Consider the following 22887-nt stretch of genomic DNA (forward strand, 5'->3'; position numbering starts at 1 on the left):
AAATCGAGAAACGCACTTATGTCTCTTGTGTCCCTCTTCCTCTCTCTCTCTCTCTCTTTCTCTGCACTCTACTCAATGTACCTCTTCGTCAAATGTTGTCCTAGCTACGCAAATATATAACTATACTTATTCCGTCACTGAGCAAGCGCACGACGATCGCATATCTTCTTATCGAAGATCCTTGTCCGCTGCCACGCGAATTATACCGAGAAAATTACAAGTCGTGAAAACGTCATGTGCACATAATGTCAATGAGGTGCATTATTAAAGTGGGAGAAAGAGGGATGACCCTTTTCGCGGTTGGAGCCCCTTTACCCGATACGTAAAGCAAGGTTTATGCCCGTCGTTTATGACAGCGGGCCCCAAGGTCGGAGAGTAAAGTAGCGCAATAAATTAACGCGCACGTCGCGCAATTGCGGGGGTGTTGCGAGTAGTTGACTCGATTGATTGGTAGAACGAGCTTCAACCTAGTTGACCGAACTCTCATCGGTCGCCTCGGATAAAGATAGGAGAGAAGAAAGATAGAAAAAGAGAGACAGAGCGGAAGAACGCGGGCGGGAACAACCAACATGGTTATTGCAAGATTTATCGCTTCGCCGCTTTCGTTTCGTCTCGTCGAACGAAGAGCGTGCGATTCGCGAAGCTTACAGACAAGGAGATACTCGCTCGTGTTTTCCACGAGTTAACGAGTGCACTTTCTTGTCCTCTCTCTACCTCTCCCTCCGAGAGAGATCGTTATTGTTCGTCTAGACTCTCCGGTCTTCTTTTCGCATCCGTCACCCCTATCGCTTCGATATTTTTAGATTCACGCAAATGTCACTCGTCATCCAACTGCCCATACACGAATTACATCCTCGGAAATAGAACAATCAATTTAATTCCATAAGATGAGCGAAACAGAAGAAAATAATTGTGTATTCGAACATATAATACACAATGGTTTTACGATTTTTGAAGCATATATTTGGAAATTAAAGTATCAGTGAAGGTAGGTTGATTGTCGTTCGTCGTGGATCATTTGACCCTTAGATTCGCAAATTTGAAATAATATAGAGTTCACAATACTCTGTAATTGAAGAAAAAAAGACTTTAAAAGGACGGTAATGCTCGCTTGAATCCAAAGCAGTCCTTGGTTTAATTCGAGAAGCTCTCGGAAACTTTCATCGCGCAAACACAAATTGTAGCTATAAGAAACGCAAATACTCGGGAAATCTGGGAAAAGACAAATGTTAATTGCAAGCGGAGAGAGCTAAATCTTTCCGATTGAGAAATTGTAAAAAAATGTCCAGAGCAGATAGATGAAGCCGACGCGTTAATTAGTTGACGGAAAGGGGAAAAAAAAGAGAGAAGAAGGCAATTATATTCTCTCGCTATCCCCAAAACGAAGATAACGACAGAGACTTGTGTAGGTGACAGCCGATTATTCTCCGCGAAGAACAAACACGCGGAGCAGGAATTGTTGCAACCTGCTTGCGTAATCGTCTCGGCGGTAACGGTACCAATAATGAAGGCGAGGCAATAATGCAAAAAGAAATTGAATTAATACGTGTCATTGATATTTCGCGTCTCTCATTGTGCGTTACTAAAAATAAAAAATCCACATTAATACTTTGATATTACGTATCACACGAGGAACTGATTACAAAAGTGGGCGTGATTATGCAGAAGATCAATTACCAATGCAAAGAAACTTCCATTGTCCTCTAGGTCGATTCTTATTAAACGTTTGTTAAAATCAAATGCGATAGTGTAGATCTCCCCCCCCCCCCCAAAAAAAAGGCAAAGTGATTAATTTAATAAAGATGTTTATATTCTCATATTTAATTTATTCTATAATTGTCTTTAGATGATTTTTTTTATTTTTTTATTTTTGCTTAAAATTATAAATTACAGAATTTGTAGCGATTGTAATAATATTTTAAATCAATTCTCATCTCAATTGTAATTTTCAATCGATAATTAAGTTATCTTTTTTAATTCTTATAAATAAATTTGATCACACAAGTGCTTCGAATCCGTGCATCATTGTCTAATGAGATACTTCGTAAAACGATGAAAATAGAACAATAATCAGTGTAATAAATTGAATTAATATCTCCGTATTTTTATTGATTTCCGTGGAAAGTCGTCGGATTAATAAAGATTTCAAAAAGGAGTCAAAGTATTGTACAAAAATACTCCTCCTTACGACGCGACGGCGACATCCTGGCACTCTAACAATCCATTCGGGATTTATTGACACGGGTGAGGCAAGTTCTGTGTCTTCTTTCTCTTTCATTTTGTCTTCGCGTACTCCCAGCAATGACGCACGGCGCGCCTTTCGATCAATCACAAGGCTGTCCTGTCTTGTCCCATCGCTACAATGAATGCCATTGTATGCTCTTGCCTGCTCTCATCGCTGCCCTGCTACTCTCGATGCATCGAGACGCGTAGATGTCAAAATAGAAACAGCTCGCGATGTAGAACAAAGTGATTTTAAAATCCGATCATTGAAAAAGTTAAAAATATTTTCTCTAACGACAGGATCACGGAGACAAGTCAAACTAATCACGTCATTGTTCATTTCCTATTAATAGTAGATTGATCGAAACGCTTGCAGCGGTTAAATAATTTTTAATCAAAACCGTGTTTAACCATCTTTATATATATATAATTTTAATTAACATCGGTATTATGCAAACATGTTATTTGTACGTCAAGCGTTATTTTCTCAATTTGCTAAAATACTCGTGAAGCAACTGAAGCAGCTCCTTCAGATAACAGAGTCTCAGTCATTTTACTGTCACAAGAAAGTACGGAAGTTTGAACATTGTTAGACGATATTTGCCTTTCTATCGGATACATTGTAAACTCAACAATGTTATAATACTTGAAGTCTAAATTGCATTGTATGTCGAGTCCACTGAAATCTCTTACCAACGTCGAGATTATTGCGTATATATATTATACGAAGGGATCAGAGAGCGATTCGATATGTATATGCGTGCCGGCGGGGGACGCGGGGGACGCGACGAACACGACATACAATAATGACCCAGACGAGCTGCATCCTTGTGCCACATAAAGCGATTCGTGTGCGTGGTGCGACTCACGGCCAGGCCTGTGCGTGATGCACGCGTGAGTAGCGACCGAAGAGAGATCGCATCGAAGATTGATTCTCTGCCTCTCAACGCGGAATGAGAGAAACGACGAAAATGTCGACGCGAAGGATTCTCCTCCTCTTCAACCTTCTTGTGTCGTCGATTTTGTCGTCCATGTTGTGACAAAGATGTCTCGTGAAGCGCGAATTTCCATTATAATACCCCATCGTCAGATATTTCGCATGTCTTATCGTTTTCTTTCGCCGTTATTAGCTTGACGGAATAATGTTTCAAACGACATGCGACCGACGTGATTTAACTCGGAATTGCGGATTTGTAAGATAAACTTGAAGCCATTATTCTAACTATCGTCTATGCAATATACATGTATTTATATTTCGTTTTCACACTTTATATAGAATAATTTATAAATTATACAGATTGTTTGCGATATTTAAAAATGTGGTTAAAAAAAATTTAGAGCGATTAAAGAGTTTGAATAATTAAAAAGAAAATTAATAATTTATACCTAATTTTTTTATGATTTTCTCCTATACATTAAACATTCGTCGCAATCAAAATTTTATTCGCATTAGTTAAAAAGATGAATTCTCCCAATATATTTACGTCAGATTTTTAATAAGAATATAATTCTATTGTAATTTCTATATAATTCCATTTTAATGATATTGAAAAAAATATGCTAAAAATTATTAATTTATCCAATGGAATCAAGAATGTCTCTCTTCTATAATAAATTAAATTATAATTAAATATTATAATTTATTACTCGACTGCTAAGTCAGATATGTCTTTCATCTGAAGCGTGAATTAACAAACAGTAAGGAAAACCTATTTATCGCGTGTTTTTCCACGTGAATCGTTTGAATTTTTCGAGACGCGTCAGCGAAACGAAAATACACGGTAAACGCGAATCGCTGAGCGAAAACGCATCTCTCGCGATCGAGAGACCGCGGATCTCTATCGAGGGAAATAAGAGGAACATAGAGAGGAGGAAGCTGCTAAGTTAAGAGACGAGCGGAGGGGGAACGAGACGGAGGTACCTCGGTATATAACGCGAGATGTATGCGTATGTCTCCTACAGCCATAAAAGTAGAGAGGCATAAATAATGCGTTCTCCACGTTTCTTTCCACGAATGTTGCTGACTGGATGCGAGATTATATACACGCGTCGAGAAAAGGGGGCCGCCGATCGCGACAAGAGAAACGTCGTTCCCCTCTTTTCCTGTCTTTCTTCGTCGCGACGAAGCGTCGTTCGAATCGCAAGAACGGCAATAAATCAATCCCAATATCGCAAGATAGTTGCCAGTACACCATTAGTTACAATCGAGATTTTCTTAAATTATTTCGTCCTGAATAAGATAACGATAATTTTTAACGATTTTCTTCCAACGAAAATAGCTACACGATAAAAAATGATCAAAATAAATATAAACGAAGAAATTTGATAAGCTTCAAAAGTGAGAAAAACAAATGGCGCATCTCGCTCTTTTCTTCAATTCAGACATTTGTTCGCAACGGCTTCAACTTATCCTCGTAAATCGTTCTTTGTTATTATTTTTCCGTAGTCGAAATTTCAACGAGACTATGAGTTACATCGCGTTCGCGAAAAGATTTATGATCGCGTAAATTAGCCACAACAGACTTTCCACGGCACCGTCCCCCTCCTCAGACACGAGTAAGAATCGCGCACCTTCTCCCTTTTGTTTCTTTTTCGCGCGACTCGCAGCTAACATCCTTCTCAGGGAAAAATCAGCAAAGGAGAGAAAATAAAAGAAGAAGATATTGGGAAGAGAGGCGAGAAGGTTAAACTTGCCGGGCGCTCTCCGTTCCCTCCCGCGTTTCGAGAAACGAGGCAATTTGTCCTTCGACAAATTAATTTCTTAAAATATGCAGGCCTGTTGTTGAAGGCAGTTTTATTGTACGAATGTTTTATGGCCGCGTATTTTTTTCCTCGCCCTTCATCACCGTACCCTTCAACATCATGCGCGCGAACCTCGTCCCCTCCCTTCCCTGCCTCTTGTCCCGAGCGCGTAATTAAAAGCTACCCGACATCTGCGAGAATATTTTATTCGGCGAGCGGGAAACACGGATCGTGCGAGACACATCGGGAATTTTAGTTTGAGGAAAATATAATAAATGTCGTAATTAGAAGACTAACGCGCACACACGTCAGAGTCTTAATACGCGTCGAGGTTAATCCTTCATTAATCATGCTACGAGCAGTCTCTCGGCTTTGAACGCGATCGTCGGGCGATGAAATAGCTTGTCGCAATTCGTTGGCGATACACCGAGAATAATGGTGTAACGGTAATAGCGAAATAATTGAGATATGTCGAAATGTGCAGGGAGAATAAAGTAAGTTTAATGGTGCACGATGCAATTGCCCCTACCGTTGCCTCGCGATGCGTTTCCTGTCCGAGAGTCTCTTCCTTTTACCGTTCCTACAACAGCTCGATTACTGTGCACCATCAACCACCGGAAGAGGAGCATCGAAAAGTAAATCGAAAAAAATTTAACAACGTAATAAAGCATCGTTCTTGCTAATTACCGCTATTGCACATCCATATATCAACGTGACCTGTGAGAACAACGCTATTCTGTGCAGATAGAATTCGCGTAAACAACATTTTCAAAACATTAAGTATGTAAATAATGCACGATCTGCATATAAAACACGCTCGCACCGGCTTACTGTTCCTTCTTATTATTACGACGAAGAATAGTAGTTGAAGAATCGTATTCTTCTTCCGATAGCTTTTTCTCGAATAAACAACAATCGGGAAATTGAATTCGAAGGCGCGACGAGTCTCGGCAAATTGTACCAACTGCACGTGAATAATATATTCTCTATCCTCCGTACGGTAATCAATTTTCTCAAGCAAGAATCTATCCTCATACATTTTACTACCTCAGGGATCGGAAAGTTCCAGATCATTCGAATGACGCGCGGACAAGACCGGTTTACGTCGCGATCGAAATCAGGCGAGTCGGAATCCCATCGTCGCCATCGTAGTCGTCGTTCTCGTAAAGGGTATCGGAGAAAAAAGAGAGAGAGAGAGAGAGAGAGAGAGAGAGAGAGAGAGAGAGAGAGAAGAAAGAAGAGAAAGAGAGAGCCCGTTTTACCGGATGGCGCGAATCACATGGTCGTATCGACAACGGTACAAGCGGAGGCTCTGCCCTTATGAAACAGACGCTGTATGCAATTGGGTCGTACAAAGATACGCGTCCCGTTCATTTGGAGCGAAAACAAATTCGCATGTCGAACAAGCATGTTTTGTCCAGCCATTCCATCTATCAATCGTGTGTTTACCAATATGGTGTGAAAGCTAGAAATTAATAATACATTATGCAAATTGACAGGAACTTCTCTTACAGTATATAAGAATGTTTTTTAAGATCTCGTTGACTTTAATGTTTTAAAGATTGTATCAAAATTTTCTTCTCTCTCTCTCTCTAAAAAACGATTTTAATAAAGAGTGGTAACTATTGATATGCGTTAATATGTACGTAATTTTGTAAGAATTCTCTACAGATGAAAAATATTCACTCTATATATAACTCAATGCATTCTCATATATACTCTGTATATATAGATGATTTCACTAGGTTGATTGCCTTGATAAATGGTGCACTAAGCACCCTGGTCAAAATATTAAAATCCATCATCGTGATCGCGCGCGCGTGATACAAAGCGAGTAGGCGCGCGCATTTCACTGTTGTCGCTTGATTAATATTAATCGTTCCAGATATATTTGTCACTGCTAACATAAAATGCGTTACTCGAATCCGACAAGCTGTTACACCAATTGATCAAATGCTGCATATTTTTTTTATAAAGAAATGCGAGATAAATGCGATAAGAGTTACATCGTAGCACGAAGAATATACACGTCATAAAATACTACATCTAATATGATAAGAGTCGCGTTATAATCTAAATAAATTTTACTTGTTAATGAAACGACAAGCAGAATGTTACTACTCAGAATATCAAAAGTGGGAGAATGTGAAAAAAGAAAAAAAGAAAAAAGAAAAAAAATACCGAGGAATCGGCAGGAGAACAAAGACTTCCATTGAAGATGAAGCAATGACATGCACACGTCGAGTATAACAACACTTGTAGCTTTTAAAGAGAAAAAGATTTCGAAGATGCAAATTTGATGACGCTCTTCCTTCTCTTCATTCGTGTTCTCTCCTTAAAAAACTTTACTTCGATTTACAGTTATTCACGACGCTGAATACAATTCGTATTATGCATTTTATCGCGACATCAAGTGCTATTACTCGCATACGTGAATGACAAATATTGTATAGCTTCGTCATAGTATCAAACGGGACACACAGTTTGCACGCAAATTACGAACACGACGAGAGGATACGAATATATTTATATCCACGCATATATTATACGTATAAAGAAAAGACGTAGGTGGGCTGAAGGATATACATAATAACGTGATTATCTATTTTAAGTTTTATTTAGAGACTCCGATTCTTTCTCAAGGTTTCGTTTTCTCTCTCTCTCTCTCTCTCTTGTTTTACCTTTTATTCTCCGATCGCAAAAGCATCGTCGACTATGTTACATTCCTTATGCAAGCGTGCTCTTCGACAGAAAAAAGAGCCAAAGGCAAAGAAAACCCCGATCGGGAGAAAGGAAAAAAAAAAGAAAGAAAAAAGAAAAAAAAGGAGAAAGATCTCGGACACGTGCAATATAGCATCAGCGATAGCGCACGTAACCGTCCATTGAATTCGCGTAGAGAGTGGCTTCTTTTTATTCCATCGGTTCGACGATAAAGGAATCGGGCGCGAAGAGGCGAACAGCGAGATCCATTGACATGGCCCTCTCTCGCGACCGATCGCGCCGGTTACAGAGGAGAGCGATAGCAGCTGCACGCGATAACGCATACGTGAACGAGAGAACACGCGTAATATATATATATCGAGCGCGAGCGGCGAGATACACGCTTATTTCTGCGGTCAATTTATTTATGGAACCGATGATATACCGGACGGATGACGATATCGGCCAACAAAGTTTCCACAGAAATACATGTAAACGCGCGAACAATACGAGCGCTCATTACGGGCTACGGACGTTGCATGAATGCTCTCGATAAATGCGCGATAAAGAAATATTCTGCTTAAATCGTACTTATAAATTTAGACGAAGAAAAACGGTTTCTGGTAAAACACTATCGCGTGTTGAGCGATATATCGAATGACAGCGCAACGACTGACATTTCAACCGCAACCAGCTGTATTAGGGAGAATTACGCGTCAATGTGGAAAGTCAGTTAGATAACAAGATAACGATTATGTTTCCTCTTTTTCTTGTTGTAATATTTTATACATAGTACGTATATTAAAGTTTTTGCAAAGTTAATAAAATCTCGCGCGGCGTTCAACGTTAAAACGCATGGTTTTATTCCGATGCTTTACGTCATTGATATTAATGCAAATACGGCGCTCGCGATACGAGCTCTCCGACGGGCAAGACCCGACAAAAAAAGGGGATATACCCGCGGCTCTCTTTTCGGCTTCTCGTCAAGTCGCGCGAGCTGTCGCTCGCTTCGAATCGAACGAACGAGCGGGCGGGCGAGTCGGCGCTACTACGCGGAGAGAGAGGCCGTTGGCCTCACGGTGCGATGGTGCAGTGTGCAATCTTTCCGACATGGAGGGAGGGCGCGAACGCGCGCACGCATGCGAGAGTGCGGGCTCACGCGAGTTTTGCGGGAGCGTGTACCGTCCGCCAAGTCATCCGCGTGCGGGGGCACGAGAGCATACGAGAGCCTTGAAGTACGGATTGCGTGTTCGTCGTGATGCGATGAGAAAGAGAGAGAGGGAGAGGGGGGGGGGGAAGGAGGGGAGAGGGTTAAAGTGCGAAACAAAGAGAGATAGAGAATGTGCGTGTGCATCACACAGTTCGTGTCTCTGAAAAATATTTACAAAATTAAAATATTAAGCTCGAGCGAGCCGCGAATAAATTATTAAGAGAATCGACGTAAATGGTTATACGAGAATTAATATCGGGAAATTTAATTTGTCGCCATTTGGCTCTTTAAGTGCTCCTCTTCCTCCCCTTCCCCTTTCTCTTTCTCTCATAAAATATTCCAATAATGAAATGTAAGAAGAACAGAATCTGATAAGAGATATTCGATAGGAGACAACAGCAAGAGTTATTCTTTCCTGCAAATTTCTCATTTTCAGAATAATTGTGAAAAGAAGAGAGACCTTTTTTGAACCGTCGTTGAATTTTTCAAAAATTTAATTAAATATTTTTTTGGTTTTCCACATCGGAAAAATATCAAAAGGATGAAAGTATAAATCGACAAATGACACGATGATACAATAGTATGCAACATAATAAAAAAAAAGAAAAAAAGAAAATTACACGAGACGATTCATTCCGGAATCGAATAAACAAGAATGAAGAAAAAAATCGTTTCGACGCAACGATCCGCTTTTCGTCGAAAAGCTACATTCTATTCACGATATTTGTAGAAGATAAAACGAGAGCGGGCGAGACGAAAGAGGGGGAGAAAGAGAGCAGTTGCTTTCGATCGAGCGAGGGAAGACACACGATGGACTGAATATCGGTTTGATTCGAGAAAATCATGGCGCGACGCGCCGATCTCGGCACGAGGAATCGACGCCGTAGGCCACGAAATACAGTCTCATCCTCCTTTGTATTCCTTCGAGATGTACGTGAGAAACACGTAGCCGGTGTGTTCCGGTTGCTGCGAATTTCCTATGGAGTCGACCGGGGCCGCTATACGTGAAACACGCGCGCGCGAGACGGGATGGATGCTTTCTATTTATTTATTTCCCGTCTGCGACAACTTCTCTGTGGAAAAATGCCGTGGGGTTCAAGCACCGGGACTAGATGGGAACTGCGATGCCTCGATATCGCTTATTGCTTGTTAGAGCCGCTCTCGACGACGACGCTTGTAGCTTTCTTCTTCTCGACACGGAAAAAAATAAACTTAACGCGACGCGTACTCTCGCGAAGGACTCGCGGTTTTGCTTATTCCTTAATCGGCGACACGGACGAGTCCGAGACGCGAGTATTCCTGCTATGAGTGAGACGCTTGTATCGATACTTATCCGCTTTTCAGATAGCAATTAGACGAGGTTTTATCTCGTAAGCGATTTTATCTACGTCCTATTTAAATATGTTTGCCATTTTAAAATAGAATACTCCGAGATGAACAAATTGTATAACATTGCGTAGACTTAATAATAACAAAGATATCGTATGATCGATTAAAAGTGAAGGCGCCAAGTGCTTATCCAAGATCGCCATCGTTTCCGAACATGTCGAGAACAAGCTAACAACGTGTATCGATCTTTGTGTTTAAAATTAAATTACGTTGCGTTTATATCGTTCACATTCCATCTCTCACGGATAATTCGCCCGGGATAGTGATGATAAGTTACAGCTATCGTATTCGACGAGTTTAAATGCTTCAAGAACGAATGGGAGGGAAGTCGTTTCGTCTCGGAACGAGCCCAGGTCCTAGTACCAAGATGATACATAATGACGATACACGCGATAATTAAAAAGTTCGGTCGGATAAATGTGTCGAAAATCGAACGTCACGGTTCTCGATCGCACTAACATCCGTGATTTTTCTTCGGGATTATTTCTCCCTCGAGTTCATCGGCGGACGTCGTCGCGAAAAGAGCGCGGCTTCTTCTCACGAATAAAGAATCGCGCCTGTGCTCTCGCGAAAAACTCGTCTCTGGTGTCTGGCCCCGTGTCAGCCCCGCGCATACCCTGCTCCACAGTTTCGGTTTTATAAGCGAAATTTAATCGGTGGCGAAACGACCGGATCGCGTCCTGCGCATAACGTCGCATGTGTTGGCTCGACATTCGCCTTTATCGCTTTCCTCGTGCGAAAATACGAATATACGTAGCGAAGATTATCTTGTTTAGGGATAAACGCTAAGAGAACACTGTAATCCCCTGTATTGAGATGTAGACAGTAACCGACACATTTGCGTTAATATCTCGCTTACGATAGTTGGCGGCTGAATTCCCGAAATCGTTATAAAGTCGCGCGAGACTGCGCACATGAGGTGGGAGAAATAATGCGATAAGAAATGCGCATTTTTCGTAAAGTTTGATATTCCGATCGGAGGGTGGATCTATTCTGTCTCGTCAGAGAAATCCACGAAACGTGTAACCGCATAATACGGAAAATTTCGAGTAGACGGCTCCTCCGGCCCGGATGCCTGCCAACAGGAATGTAACATGGAGTCGCTGCACCCGACGCTCAAGAGGTTTATATATGGCAGCGTTCATTATTAGTGCGGCGACACTCTGCACGCGGCGACGCTTCATAAATATAAATTCGAATGCATAATCGATGAAAGCGAGCCATCGTCTACCGAACGATGGCAGCTGCATGACAAATGGGCACGCCGGAGTCGTCATCATCATTGTTGATATCGGAGGGAGGGAGGGAGCCTCGCGCACGCTTAAGGAAAGAAGCTATTATAGCGAAAAAAAATCGTAGTTACCCAATCAATCTTTAAAATATAATTATATATAACCTATACAAACGCAATAATCAGAAGCTTTTATTTTTAACACATTGTGTAAAAGATGGATGGCTCTCGTATATCATCATGCTCGTTTTAACGAGAGACAGACATCCCTCGTTTTGTAAAATCGACGGTAAATTCCGTTAAAATAATCATACTTGATTTGGTTCATCGTTCGTCGACATTATCTACTGTTATATATTCATTTTCCATGCAAATATCGGGACAAATAATAATCTACAAAAGTATGATATAAAATAAAAAATTGAATTTTTTCCATTAAATAAAATAACAGAGAGAAGCGGCGGCGCAACTATTGTTACGAAATTCCAAACGATTCGGCCAAGGCCATACACGCGTGCAATGACTGCTCACGATGCGTATCGCGATGCACGTAGCGCTGCATATAATATCGCGGTTCAAGTTTAGCCGGCACATCCTCCCCCCGCTTGCATTCTCGTTGGCCGCTTTTATCGCGCGTCCCACTTCCCGTCAGAAATTTACTTTTATCTGAGAATTATATTTTAGTCGACATTATACGCCCACATTCTCGACAGAGTTATTTAAGCGAAACGATCAAATTACCGTTCGTTCGATGAAAGTGTTACGTGCCGATTGTGTAATTATAATTTTTAATAAACCTTAACAAAATTTTGATATTTCTCTCAAATATAAATTTAAATAAAAAATATATTTATAGATAATTTTAAGACACTATTAAAAGATATTTCTATCGATACATACAATATCTCGCAATCTATAATAAATGAAATAATACAAAGATGCGGAAGATGCTGCTTGTTTATATTTTTATTTATTTATATATATATAAAATAATAGCCTCAAAGTGCACAATATTGAATCAAATTTTGTGACAAAATAAACATGATTAATTTCGCGTCATCTTATCCTTATTCATCTTTCATAAAACTCTTCTGCTGTTTCGCGAAAGAGAGATTATTACTTTCCGATTATTACTTTATTTCGAAAAAATTCCTCATACTATCCCAAAAATTCTTCATTTTGCTCGAGCTCGAGTGTTCCATATTCCTGTTGAATTTCCGTAAAGGTTTTGCCTTTGGTCTCGACCATGCAGAAGATGACGAAGAACACGCTCAGAGCGCACACCAGGGCGAAGAAAAAAAGTACCATGGCGCTACCAAGTGCGTCAACCGCGCTTGGAAAAGATATCGTTACTATAAAGGCCAGCAACCAATTGAAGAAAGCCGCGCTGGATGACGATGCGCCCTTCAAACGCGTAGGGAAAATCTCGCCCATATAAGCCCAGGGAATTGGACCTAAATTAAATCGGCTTGCTAAAGTTTTCTCGTTAACGCCTCGCATTTAACGCAATTGCTATTGAAAACCGTAAGAAAGCAATTTCATATAAACGAGGAAAAATAAAACCTACTCGAACGTAAAGATTTTCTTTCTCTCTTCACCGACACAGAGAGAAATTTAATTTTTAAAAACGTACGCGCGAAAAAATATATAAGGCTTTAGGTGTCTTTCTAAAAAAAAAAGAAAAAAAAAGACCGATTATTACTAACCAGCTCCGAAGCAAAAGGCGAGTATATAGACGCACACCGACGTGAGTGGTAGCCAATGCATGTGATCTGCTCGCTCCGGATCGTAGCTCTTGAGAATGAAGAAACCCGCCAGGGCCGATAGGCAAACACACATTACCGCCTCTGAGATTACCATGAGTACCTTACGTCCCAGCTACGAACGTTTCGATCGCAGCCGTAATGTCAGCCGACTAATAGATAAATTATAGATCGCGTAATCTGTGGAACACGATTCGATATCGCGGTAATCTGTTAAAGTTAACCTTGTCGATCAAAAGCGCCGCCGCCGCACAAGCTACCACCTGGACGACGCCGAAAATGACGAGTTCGATTAGCGACTCCATGCCAACGCCCGTCGACTCGAGAATCGTCACACCGTAGAATATCATGGCGTTAATGCCGCTGAATTGCTGGGCGAACATCAAACCGTAGGCCACGGCCAACGTCTTCAACACAGCCGTGTTCGTGAAGGCCGAGAAATTTAATCTTTGAAGCCTGCTTCTTTCCACTTGTTTCTGTTTCCGTCCCGGAACCAAACAAAAAAACAATCGATCAATATCCCCCGTTATTACGTGCCTCATCTCTTATCTTAAAAATGGATAAGAGAGATTCTTGTACAAGATAAAAATTAACAATTAAGATTCTAATAAATTTTAAATTATTTTATATTTTCTTTAGTTACGAAATTATTCTACAAATTAATATATCTTTTATATGCTGTGTTAAGAATCGTGAATAAAAATGTCAATTTAATTAATAGTCAAATTAAAAAATTTTAATTATAATCGACAAACCTTAAACGCCTCCATCTCCGGTTCGATATCGAAATCTGGACCGCGAAAGAATTTCATGGACTTTCGCGCCTCTTCCTCTTTATCTTTGGTCAAGTAGAACAACGGGCTTTCCGGCATAAAGATCATCGTAATGCCGAACACGATCGGCGCGATGCAACAGAGGCTGGATATCGCGACGACGTTTCGCGTGAAACCGGTGCAGTACGCGTATAGTATACCGAGCACGAGCAACAACTGGAAGAAGACACCCGTTGTTCCTGTTACGAGAAAGGAAAAATCGCATAATGAAGCTGCTATACTTCTTGCCTCTCTTCGCGCGCCTAAGCATTAGCGATGCGAGAAGAATGAAGAAGCTCGTGCGATGAACGACGATAGTCTCGTTAATAGCCTCGCTCGCCAAGCTATCTTATTTTCTACCCCGATTAGATCCACGATTATATCCCCCGATTATTATGTTACAGCACGCATCGTTATTATCATTGAATTATCCGTACTGGAGATTCCTTGTATCTCACGCAAAAATGTAACTCTATTCTTTTTATACGAACAGCATGCGGCGTGCTTTAAAAAATGTGGTTATATCAGACATTTCGAAATTGATAAGAATAATGATGTGATTTAGATAGAAAATCATATCGTCGGCTCTTTTCCAGATTTTTCAGAGTCGTAAATAACGACAGAGCCATATCGTTACATGTAAGAGTTCAGAGTTTTGATCGCCAGATATAATATACCTCTGATCTGTTTCTCGGAGATCTCTGCGGAGTACATGGGCGCCAGAACGCAAAACATGCCGCCGCAGGCACCGGTCACTATTCTTCCCATAACAAAAAGCGGTACCAACGAGCCCGCGCAGATGAGAAAGATCCAGCCGCCGACGAAAGCCGGAACCAAGACCATCATCGTCCACTTCCGGCCGATCCTGTCGATCAGCAGGGGCACGACGAGCGTGCCGAGGGCCGCGCCTACCGGAAACACCGAAGCGATCACGTCCGTCGAGAAATCGTCCATGTTGTACTTGTCGCTCTTTAGTATCTCGACGCAGGGCGCGCTCCAACCGAGACCGCATCCCAAAGAAAATCCACCTATGCAGGCTGCGCAAACAAAAGATTTCTTCATCGCGAACATCGAGCAATACGGCAATTTCTTCACTCTGTAAAAGTCGCGCTGTATTTAATACACACGATTTCCCCTCCTATTCTCCTATGTTTGATATTTTTTTTTCCTCGCTGAACGTTTATTTTGACGTCGGCGTTTAATATTTTAGAAAATATTCACCGATCTCTGCCGTTTTTTTTTTTCTCCAGCTGCTCGTCGTCGTTATTGTCATCGCGACTACACGATTGAGAATAATCGCAGTCATTAACTCTTTGATTCACAGCGTCGTGCACGATGTATCCGTCTGTGTCGCGATATCACGGGCATATTTAATGTCGCGAACGAGTATTATTTCAAAAGTTATCCCGGATAACTTTCCACGCGGCTTCCATGAAATCGGCTATATTACGTAAAAAATGAAACCTGTAGCAGCGGCGACGTATTGGCGACTCCTCCTCCGAAACACATCGATGGTAGAATTCCGTCCATTCTCTGTCATTTCTTCTATTCGGGATCTTAAACGATGATTTTCAAGCATTACATCGAGAAATGACTGCACGCTCTTTTGCTTCGCTTCGCGTCACGACGTTCATTTTTCTTTAATCTCTCCGCTACATTCGTTCATCATATCGATACATGACATTCTATTATTGACATTTTATTAATTTGATTTGACAGCGTGATTTTAGAATGGCAGAACAATAATGTCATGCCAAATTATGCCGTAGCAAAATTAATATTAAAATTTATTATTGTATCAAAATATAAAAAAGACGATGAGAAGAATAACGACAATTTTTAAAATATAATTAAAATAAACGATCCTTTTCCTTTTTTCCGATCCCTCTCGCTGTATTTACTTCTTCTTATGATCAGGCGTATGATGCTCCATTATTCCGACTGATTGCAGTTAAGCGCATTGCACAATTGAAAGCATGTGAGGAAATTGATTAATCGTAAACCAGTCGTGTGTAAGTTACTCACAATCAGAAAGCCTTTTCCATTCTCTTCATTTATATTCTTTATTGCATTCTCCGTGCAATTCTACTCAATTGCTATTGCGAGTAACTCATACGATCATCGTGTTATAAGTTCGCTGTGAATTATTCCAACACCGGATACTCTGAATTAGTAGAAAAACTTTGCACGATTGCATAGTTAAACTTTTTTTCTTAAGTAACATGAGAGACGCAAAGATATATATCTCGTATATCTCCTCTTACATGTTCGAAAATGACATATTACGACGTAGAAGCATATAATGGGCATGCTAATTATGGCACCGTGTTCTTGTAAGCTCACAAACAAGCGTACGACGATCCCAAACTACCAAAGGACAAGATCGACGACGAAACCGGCGCATTTTCGTGCTCCAATAAACTCGGCGACTCGTACACACCGTAGGGTGAGACTCCACGACGTCACGGTAATAGGGATAACGTCCCTTCCTTACGCCCGGTTACTTCGGCTAACGACATTCAAATTCCATTAAGGCATCGCGATGTGCGCTTGACAACTTTCCGATTGCAAATCCACTCGTCTCTCTCTTTGGCGAAAGATTCTTTCGACGGTAAAACAGCCGAGACGAGGCTGTTTAGCAAGAACAACAACGAAGACGTTTGTCTCTCGCATGCACTGCAATTCCATTGGTAATCTATATAACTAGAATTCAAACTAAAAATCTCTTGTAGATAAATTATATTATTTATAGAAAACCGTGATGTGTGTCTCATTGTAATATCCGAAATGCAATTTTAATACAAATCATTATAAAGCCGTGGTAACATTCATTTACCAAATATTCAATTAACACGCTCGATGCCGTGACGCGCGATGATAAATAACAGACATTATAATCTCATTAATATGCAACTCATTGTAGAAAATTACACTGTCGGTGGAAAACAGATTAAACGAGATAACGAAAATATTAATATAAAGATATTATATTTACTTGTCACATCATAAAATGTTTAATTTATAATTAGTTTTCAGCAGAGTTAATTAATTTGCACTTAGTTTGAAATAAAATAATAGAAATTAAATTGGCATCTCTTAAATGTAAAAATTTAAATTAAAGAATAAAAGATTTAAATTATAAATTTCTCGATATTGTTTTATAATTGCATATAAAAGGACATATAATTTATTCTATCAAACATAATTTAAAAAATTATTTAATTCTAATATTGATTCCACGCAACAAAAAACTACAATATTTTGACACAAAATTCAATATATATTTAATTCGAGAGAATCATATTATATCTGTTTTTTAAATAAATAAATAATCCGTATTAAAATATGCATTAAATAATATATATTATATAATGCCGATTTAATTTTCAATTAATATTTTTAATTCGTTTGAATAAGTAGTTGAAAATATACGATATATTTTCTACATTTTAATATCGAAACAATCAGTTCAGCAATTTCTTTTAGTGTCAATTACAAATGAAAATTGGATCCTTGAAACATAGTAAAAAGTGTCTAACTCCCATATTCTTTTTTTGCGGATGACAATGATTGGCGAAGAGAGTGCAAGATATAACCGATAAAGATATAAGAACCGACCATTGTATGTATGAGTTTTGATCGGCGAACGTTATCATGGCACAAGAAGGAAAAAAGCACGATGTCTCCAAATGGAATTCCCCTAACGTAAAACGATAAGGGTCGTCGCAATATGTGCCTGGAGAAAAATTCTTCGTAACTCGAGAGCATATTGTTCCCCCGACGTATGAAGAATTCACCCCGTTACTTGCCGCTCGTGAATTCATCTATAATAGGGCGATGGTCGTTCAAAAGCCTATGCAGCTTTCCTTTAAGCTTTTCGAGCATCTAAACGATGGAAAGACTCTACAAAGGAGAATATCGCGTTTCCGTATTTCATAAAGTGTCATATGCTTGCGTCGCGCTATTCATATTTAAAGTAGTGTCTTTTAAAATATGTTCCGATTATTTCCTACTAATCTGCATTAAATGGTTACGCGTCGATAAATTTTTATTCGATTAAAAAATTAGTCCAGTATCGCGATTTAACTGATTATCTAAATGATCTTTACGAATGCAACAGCCTCGTACATACAATATATACAATGATTGATGATCACTAAAATTTCTGGAAATTTGCAATTTTAATTAATCGTACGAGACGCATTTTACTTTATCGCGGACAATGCATTAATTATCTTCCGATATCGCGCGCCGACTGCTTTTTCCCAACCGTATAGGATACGCAGGAGAGAACAACTCTCGAGCACGTCGTCGTGTTCATCGCCAACTCTGGCGCGTCCCGGGGTCTTCTTCTCTCACCGCAGGAAAAGCTCATTTACATATAAATATAAGTAAAAAATGCATTTGCATTTAAATGTCCAACCTGGGTACTCCCGCGGTACTCCCGCTCTTCATCGTCGTCGTTCTCTCGATCGAAAGTTAACGGCGAATATACCACGAGAATGATGATACACGTTCGATAAAGATCCCCCGCAATGAAAATGAATGACTGTATCAATTTTTGAAACAATTATTTCTCATCGATCGAAAACAATGTCAATGTATATCGCCCATTATTTTATAATATAAATTTTATTTAAAAAAAAAAGTTAATGATTCATATTTGCATATAGGATGTTTCAGAGTTAAATATCTTAACTTAAAATATGAATTTTTAAAACACCACGAAACAAGATAATATTTTCCTCTGGAGATATGCCCGTAAACGTTTTGTTTAAGAAATATCGACATCTAAAAAGTTATCGGTAGAAGAAATAAAATTGTACGACTGCTAAAACTGCTAATACTCGTTTCCGTAATTGTACATGTCGATATTGACATTATAAAAACGATACACAAACACTATATCAACATATCACTGAAAAATCAAAAATAATTTTTAACAAGTGCCAAGCTTCTTGTCATTCAAGGCCGTCATTTTGGGACAAAATTTATAATCATATTAAAATTTTCATATTTTCTAGTAATAAGGTAAGTTGATACACACTTAATTTATTTATTATACCCTGATAATAATTTCATAAATGTTTAGATATCAATATCTTTTAAACTGAACTAAACATTCACGGGCATACGTCCAGAGGAAAATTTTCACTTGTTTCGAGGTTCTAAATTCATATTTTAAATTAGGACATTTAATCCTGAAACACCCTCCCTATATATACAGTTTCTTCATTCTGTTTTCAAGTCCAACAAATCTTCGAATGCAAAAAAAGATCTATATCGGGAGCAATCGTAATCTCATCATGACAGATGATTTGTGATTTCTTGTTGAATATACGACGATGCGATTATATCCATTAATTGAATGTAATACTAGTAATCGTTCAAAATTCGATGATTGTAGATAATCACACGTTAGTCTCTTTCGAGATATTCGAGAAAATATACGTATGCGTGTGTCGACCGGGCAGATCTTGAAAGCGGATCCCTGCAGGCTATATCGCGCGCCAGCGAGAAGAGGCAAAACATACGTGCAAAACTATACATCTCGACTATGCGATCACGCGAATCGAGAAGCTGTAAGGCGAGAAACGTTTACTGCGACTTGCAGTGTATAAAGCATCGCACCGGTACGAGAAACACGATAATGTTTCAATCGGTTGCGGAATGTCTCGGTCTACTACCCCGCGAAGACGCAAAGCGCCGCTTAGATCGCAATTTAAGAGCCCCGATTTCGCTTAAATCATCACACATCATGCTCGAGCGTAAACAATCGGCTTGACAGTTGACTCTGATTCTCCGTTGACGAATGAAAATCAATGGACATTTAAATATGTGTCGTAAATTAAATTCACAGTACTTCCTTACAACAGATTAGCACTGATGAGAATAACGTAATTATCGGCCTATAAATAACCGCGTACCTTTTTGGTGGTGTATAAAAGATCGATACGAAGCATCTCATTAGAATCAATCGTGAATCTGTAAAAGTTTAAAATCTTTCAACGATTCAGATGAATATCTGAAGATCAGCGGCACTAAAATCCTGGGCCAATTCATCGCTAAGTAATCAATTCTCTTCGAGAATAATCGCTAAAACTCTTTAAACGTAATCGCGAATACGTGCTAATGAAGCCGTTAAAGAGAAGCAAACACATTTAATTTTCTCTCCCTCTGTTTTTAGCGAGCGTAAAACGACTTCCAAACAACTTATATAAGCAGCTTAGTTACCTTGATGTCGGTCGTTGCCGCTGTCTCCCGTCGACATACGCGTCGAAGGTTTGCCGATCATGGCACGCGACATTCGCGATAAACGAATCCTCGCGCGAGTGCACGCGATCTTTAAGAGAGACTTGGAATTATTTATCGAATTAAATTCGATATAAATCGACCGGGTGTCGATTTCCTTTTGGAAACTTGTTTACCTTTTTTCCTACGTGTTGCATCGAAAATACAATTTTATGCATTTAATACGTCGCGCATGATCGAAATATATTTCTGCGTCAATGGAAATGAGTTAAACAGCTCGATCTCGATATACTGTAATCTCGATATTAAAGTTTCAATTGACATTTCATAAGTGTTGATAGTACGTTATGATTATTGAACCACAGCACCTCCAAATGCAAATTAAAATTTTAAATTTGTTCCGACATTAAATATCGTTGTAGTCCGTTTGGTTGGAAATATTTCTTTTCCTTTTCTTCTTGATATAAATAGAAACGACTGAACCGCGAAAATGTCAATCAAAAATTTTAGAGCACGTATTGTAACGTATGTACTTACATTTCGCTGTTGCATTGCTCATACAAATTTCTCGCTAGTTACCGATAAGTATAAAGATATTTCTTTACCTGTAACAAAAAAAGACGAATATTGGTGAGAAAAATGCTATGAAAAATGAAAAATATATGTCTAATAAATTCCATACTAAAACATCTCGGATGACTGCGAATTCGTCACAGGTTCCGTTTATATCGCAGTAACATAACGAGAAGAAATGTAGCGCGCGGCTCTAGTACCTTTGATATTCAAAACTGTAAAGTAACACACACACACTTTGAGCTACGTTCATTCGGATTGCAAATATTTTCTCTACATGGAATCGCGTCCGGTTCGCGTTACTTTGATGGCTCCAGCCCCGTTTTAACTCGGCAATCATAAAACTAACGATTTCAAAGAATTCACGCTTTGCAGTCGTTATTACTGTATTACGTTTGCTACTGCTATCATTCAGAAAAAATATATTAATCTTTAATCGTAATAAAGATATATATAATATCGGATCTAAATCGTACACAAGAAATGTGTCATAAGGCATGCACACTTTTTAGAGCGTGTCAAATATTATAAAAGAGATATAGAAAAAGAGACATTCGTTATAAATATATGTTCCTCCGATCGATAATAGTTGTGACAAATTTTTTTAAAATCTTGTAAATCATAAAGAATTAGGGGAAAAATTTTTTGTTAAGATTATTTCTTCGAATCGATATATTCGGAGATTGTAAATCTCCCGACAGATCGTAACAAAAATCTGGAATTAAAAAAATACCAAATTGAAAGGTATTAAGTCGCATTTGCGAATTGTCAAAACGTGTTCGAGCGATTGATAGATCGATCATTCATGCCTCCCCCTTTTCTGCAAGCTCCATTTATACCGGATAAAACGAGCGAACGACCCTTTTTGATATCCTTTATAAATATACACCTGTCCCGGTTAGGGATCTGCCCTTCTTTCAAAGGAAAACGTTGTCACTGCCTCGTGCAGCCGTTCGTTCCTCGAATAGGGTAATCTTTAATTACTATGCTTCGATCACAACATAGGTTGCCAAGTCGACTTTTTCTTTTAAAAACAACTTAGCCTCGAAGCATAGGAAATTATTTGCCATCTTTTATCACGTAATCGTTACATTATCTCACGAAAAGATTTAGTCTCGCAACATTGTACTAGTTACTATTAATTATAGTTAATACTTTTTTCACACACACACACACACAATCTGCGTTATAAAAAAAATCTAAATTACTTATATATATATATATATTTCTATGATAAAACTGAAGAAAAAAATGTATATATTTTATAAATATCAAAATATTTGCATAGTTGCTAATATATAAATTATTCTCATAATCAATTTTATACTAATACTTATCAAAATAGTTAATCTTTAATTACTGAAAAACCTTTCTCCTTGGTTTCATTAATATCTATCATTAACACACTTATTCAATATCCATTTCTGATTAGTCTTTTAAGATTAATAAAGCTTCAATTTAGCATTTGCTAAAATTGCGACAATTTAATCGAAAAGAAAATTGATAAAATCAACCGTTATATACAAATTATTATAATTTCTTCTGTTTTATTCTGGAAGAGAAAGACAAATAAAATAATGAAAATGAAAGTAGTGCTTATATATAATGATATTATCAGAAAATTGTTGGGTACTTTATTCGACCAAGTTGTCTCAAGGATAAACAAAGAATGTTTCGATACTGCGATATTTTTCCAATATTTAATATACTCTCAATCACCATAGAATTTCGAGAGATACGCTTGTCTTGCTTCAAAACACGAGAAAAGCGAATATTAAATTTCTAAGGACAAGTCACGATTCGATGTGCGAGAAATGATTAGAAAGTCAGGTTTCGCGTATCCATCGCGCGGAAGCGGAGTAAGAGATCTCGTTTCCGGTCGACGAGTGTTTTCTTTCCTTTGTTCTATATCTTAAAGCGGACGCAGCAAAAGGGCTCCGGAAGTACGGAATGCAGATTTTTGACAGGAGCGCCCAGAGGTGCGGAAATGGG

At 38.9% G+C, this 22887-nt stretch overlaps 2 protein-coding genes across 2 annotated transcripts in view; both read right to left on the reverse strand.

Moving 5' to 3' along the window:
- LOC138940388 (headcase protein-like) overlaps positions 1 to 22887 on the reverse strand; it is a 159354-nt gene that overhangs the window by 70234 nt on the left and 66233 nt on the right. The gene's annotated exons all lie outside the window — the stretch shown is intronic.
- On the reverse strand, positions 12499 to 14609 carry LOC138940129 (facilitated trehalose transporter Tret1-2 homolog). Its single transcript, XM_070308679.1, has 4 exons — positions 14014 to 14609; positions 13483 to 13734; positions 13202 to 13373; positions 12499 to 12949 (listed from the first exon to the last, which is right to left on the reverse strand). The coding sequence occupies exons 1-4, from the start codon at positions 14137 to 14139 to the stop codon at positions 12654 to 12656; spliced, it is 846 nt and encodes a 281-aa protein (XP_070164780.1). The 5' UTR covers positions 14140 to 14609; the 3' UTR covers positions 12499 to 12653.

The sequence above is a fragment of the Polyergus mexicanus genome, unplaced genomic scaffold (assembly GCF_030449975.1).
Source record: "Polyergus mexicanus isolate NDT 795.1 unplaced genomic scaffold, iyPolMexi1.0 SCAF_16, whole genome shotgun sequence".
NCBI lineage: Eukaryota > Metazoa > Arthropoda > Insecta > Hymenoptera > Formicidae > Polyergus > Polyergus mexicanus.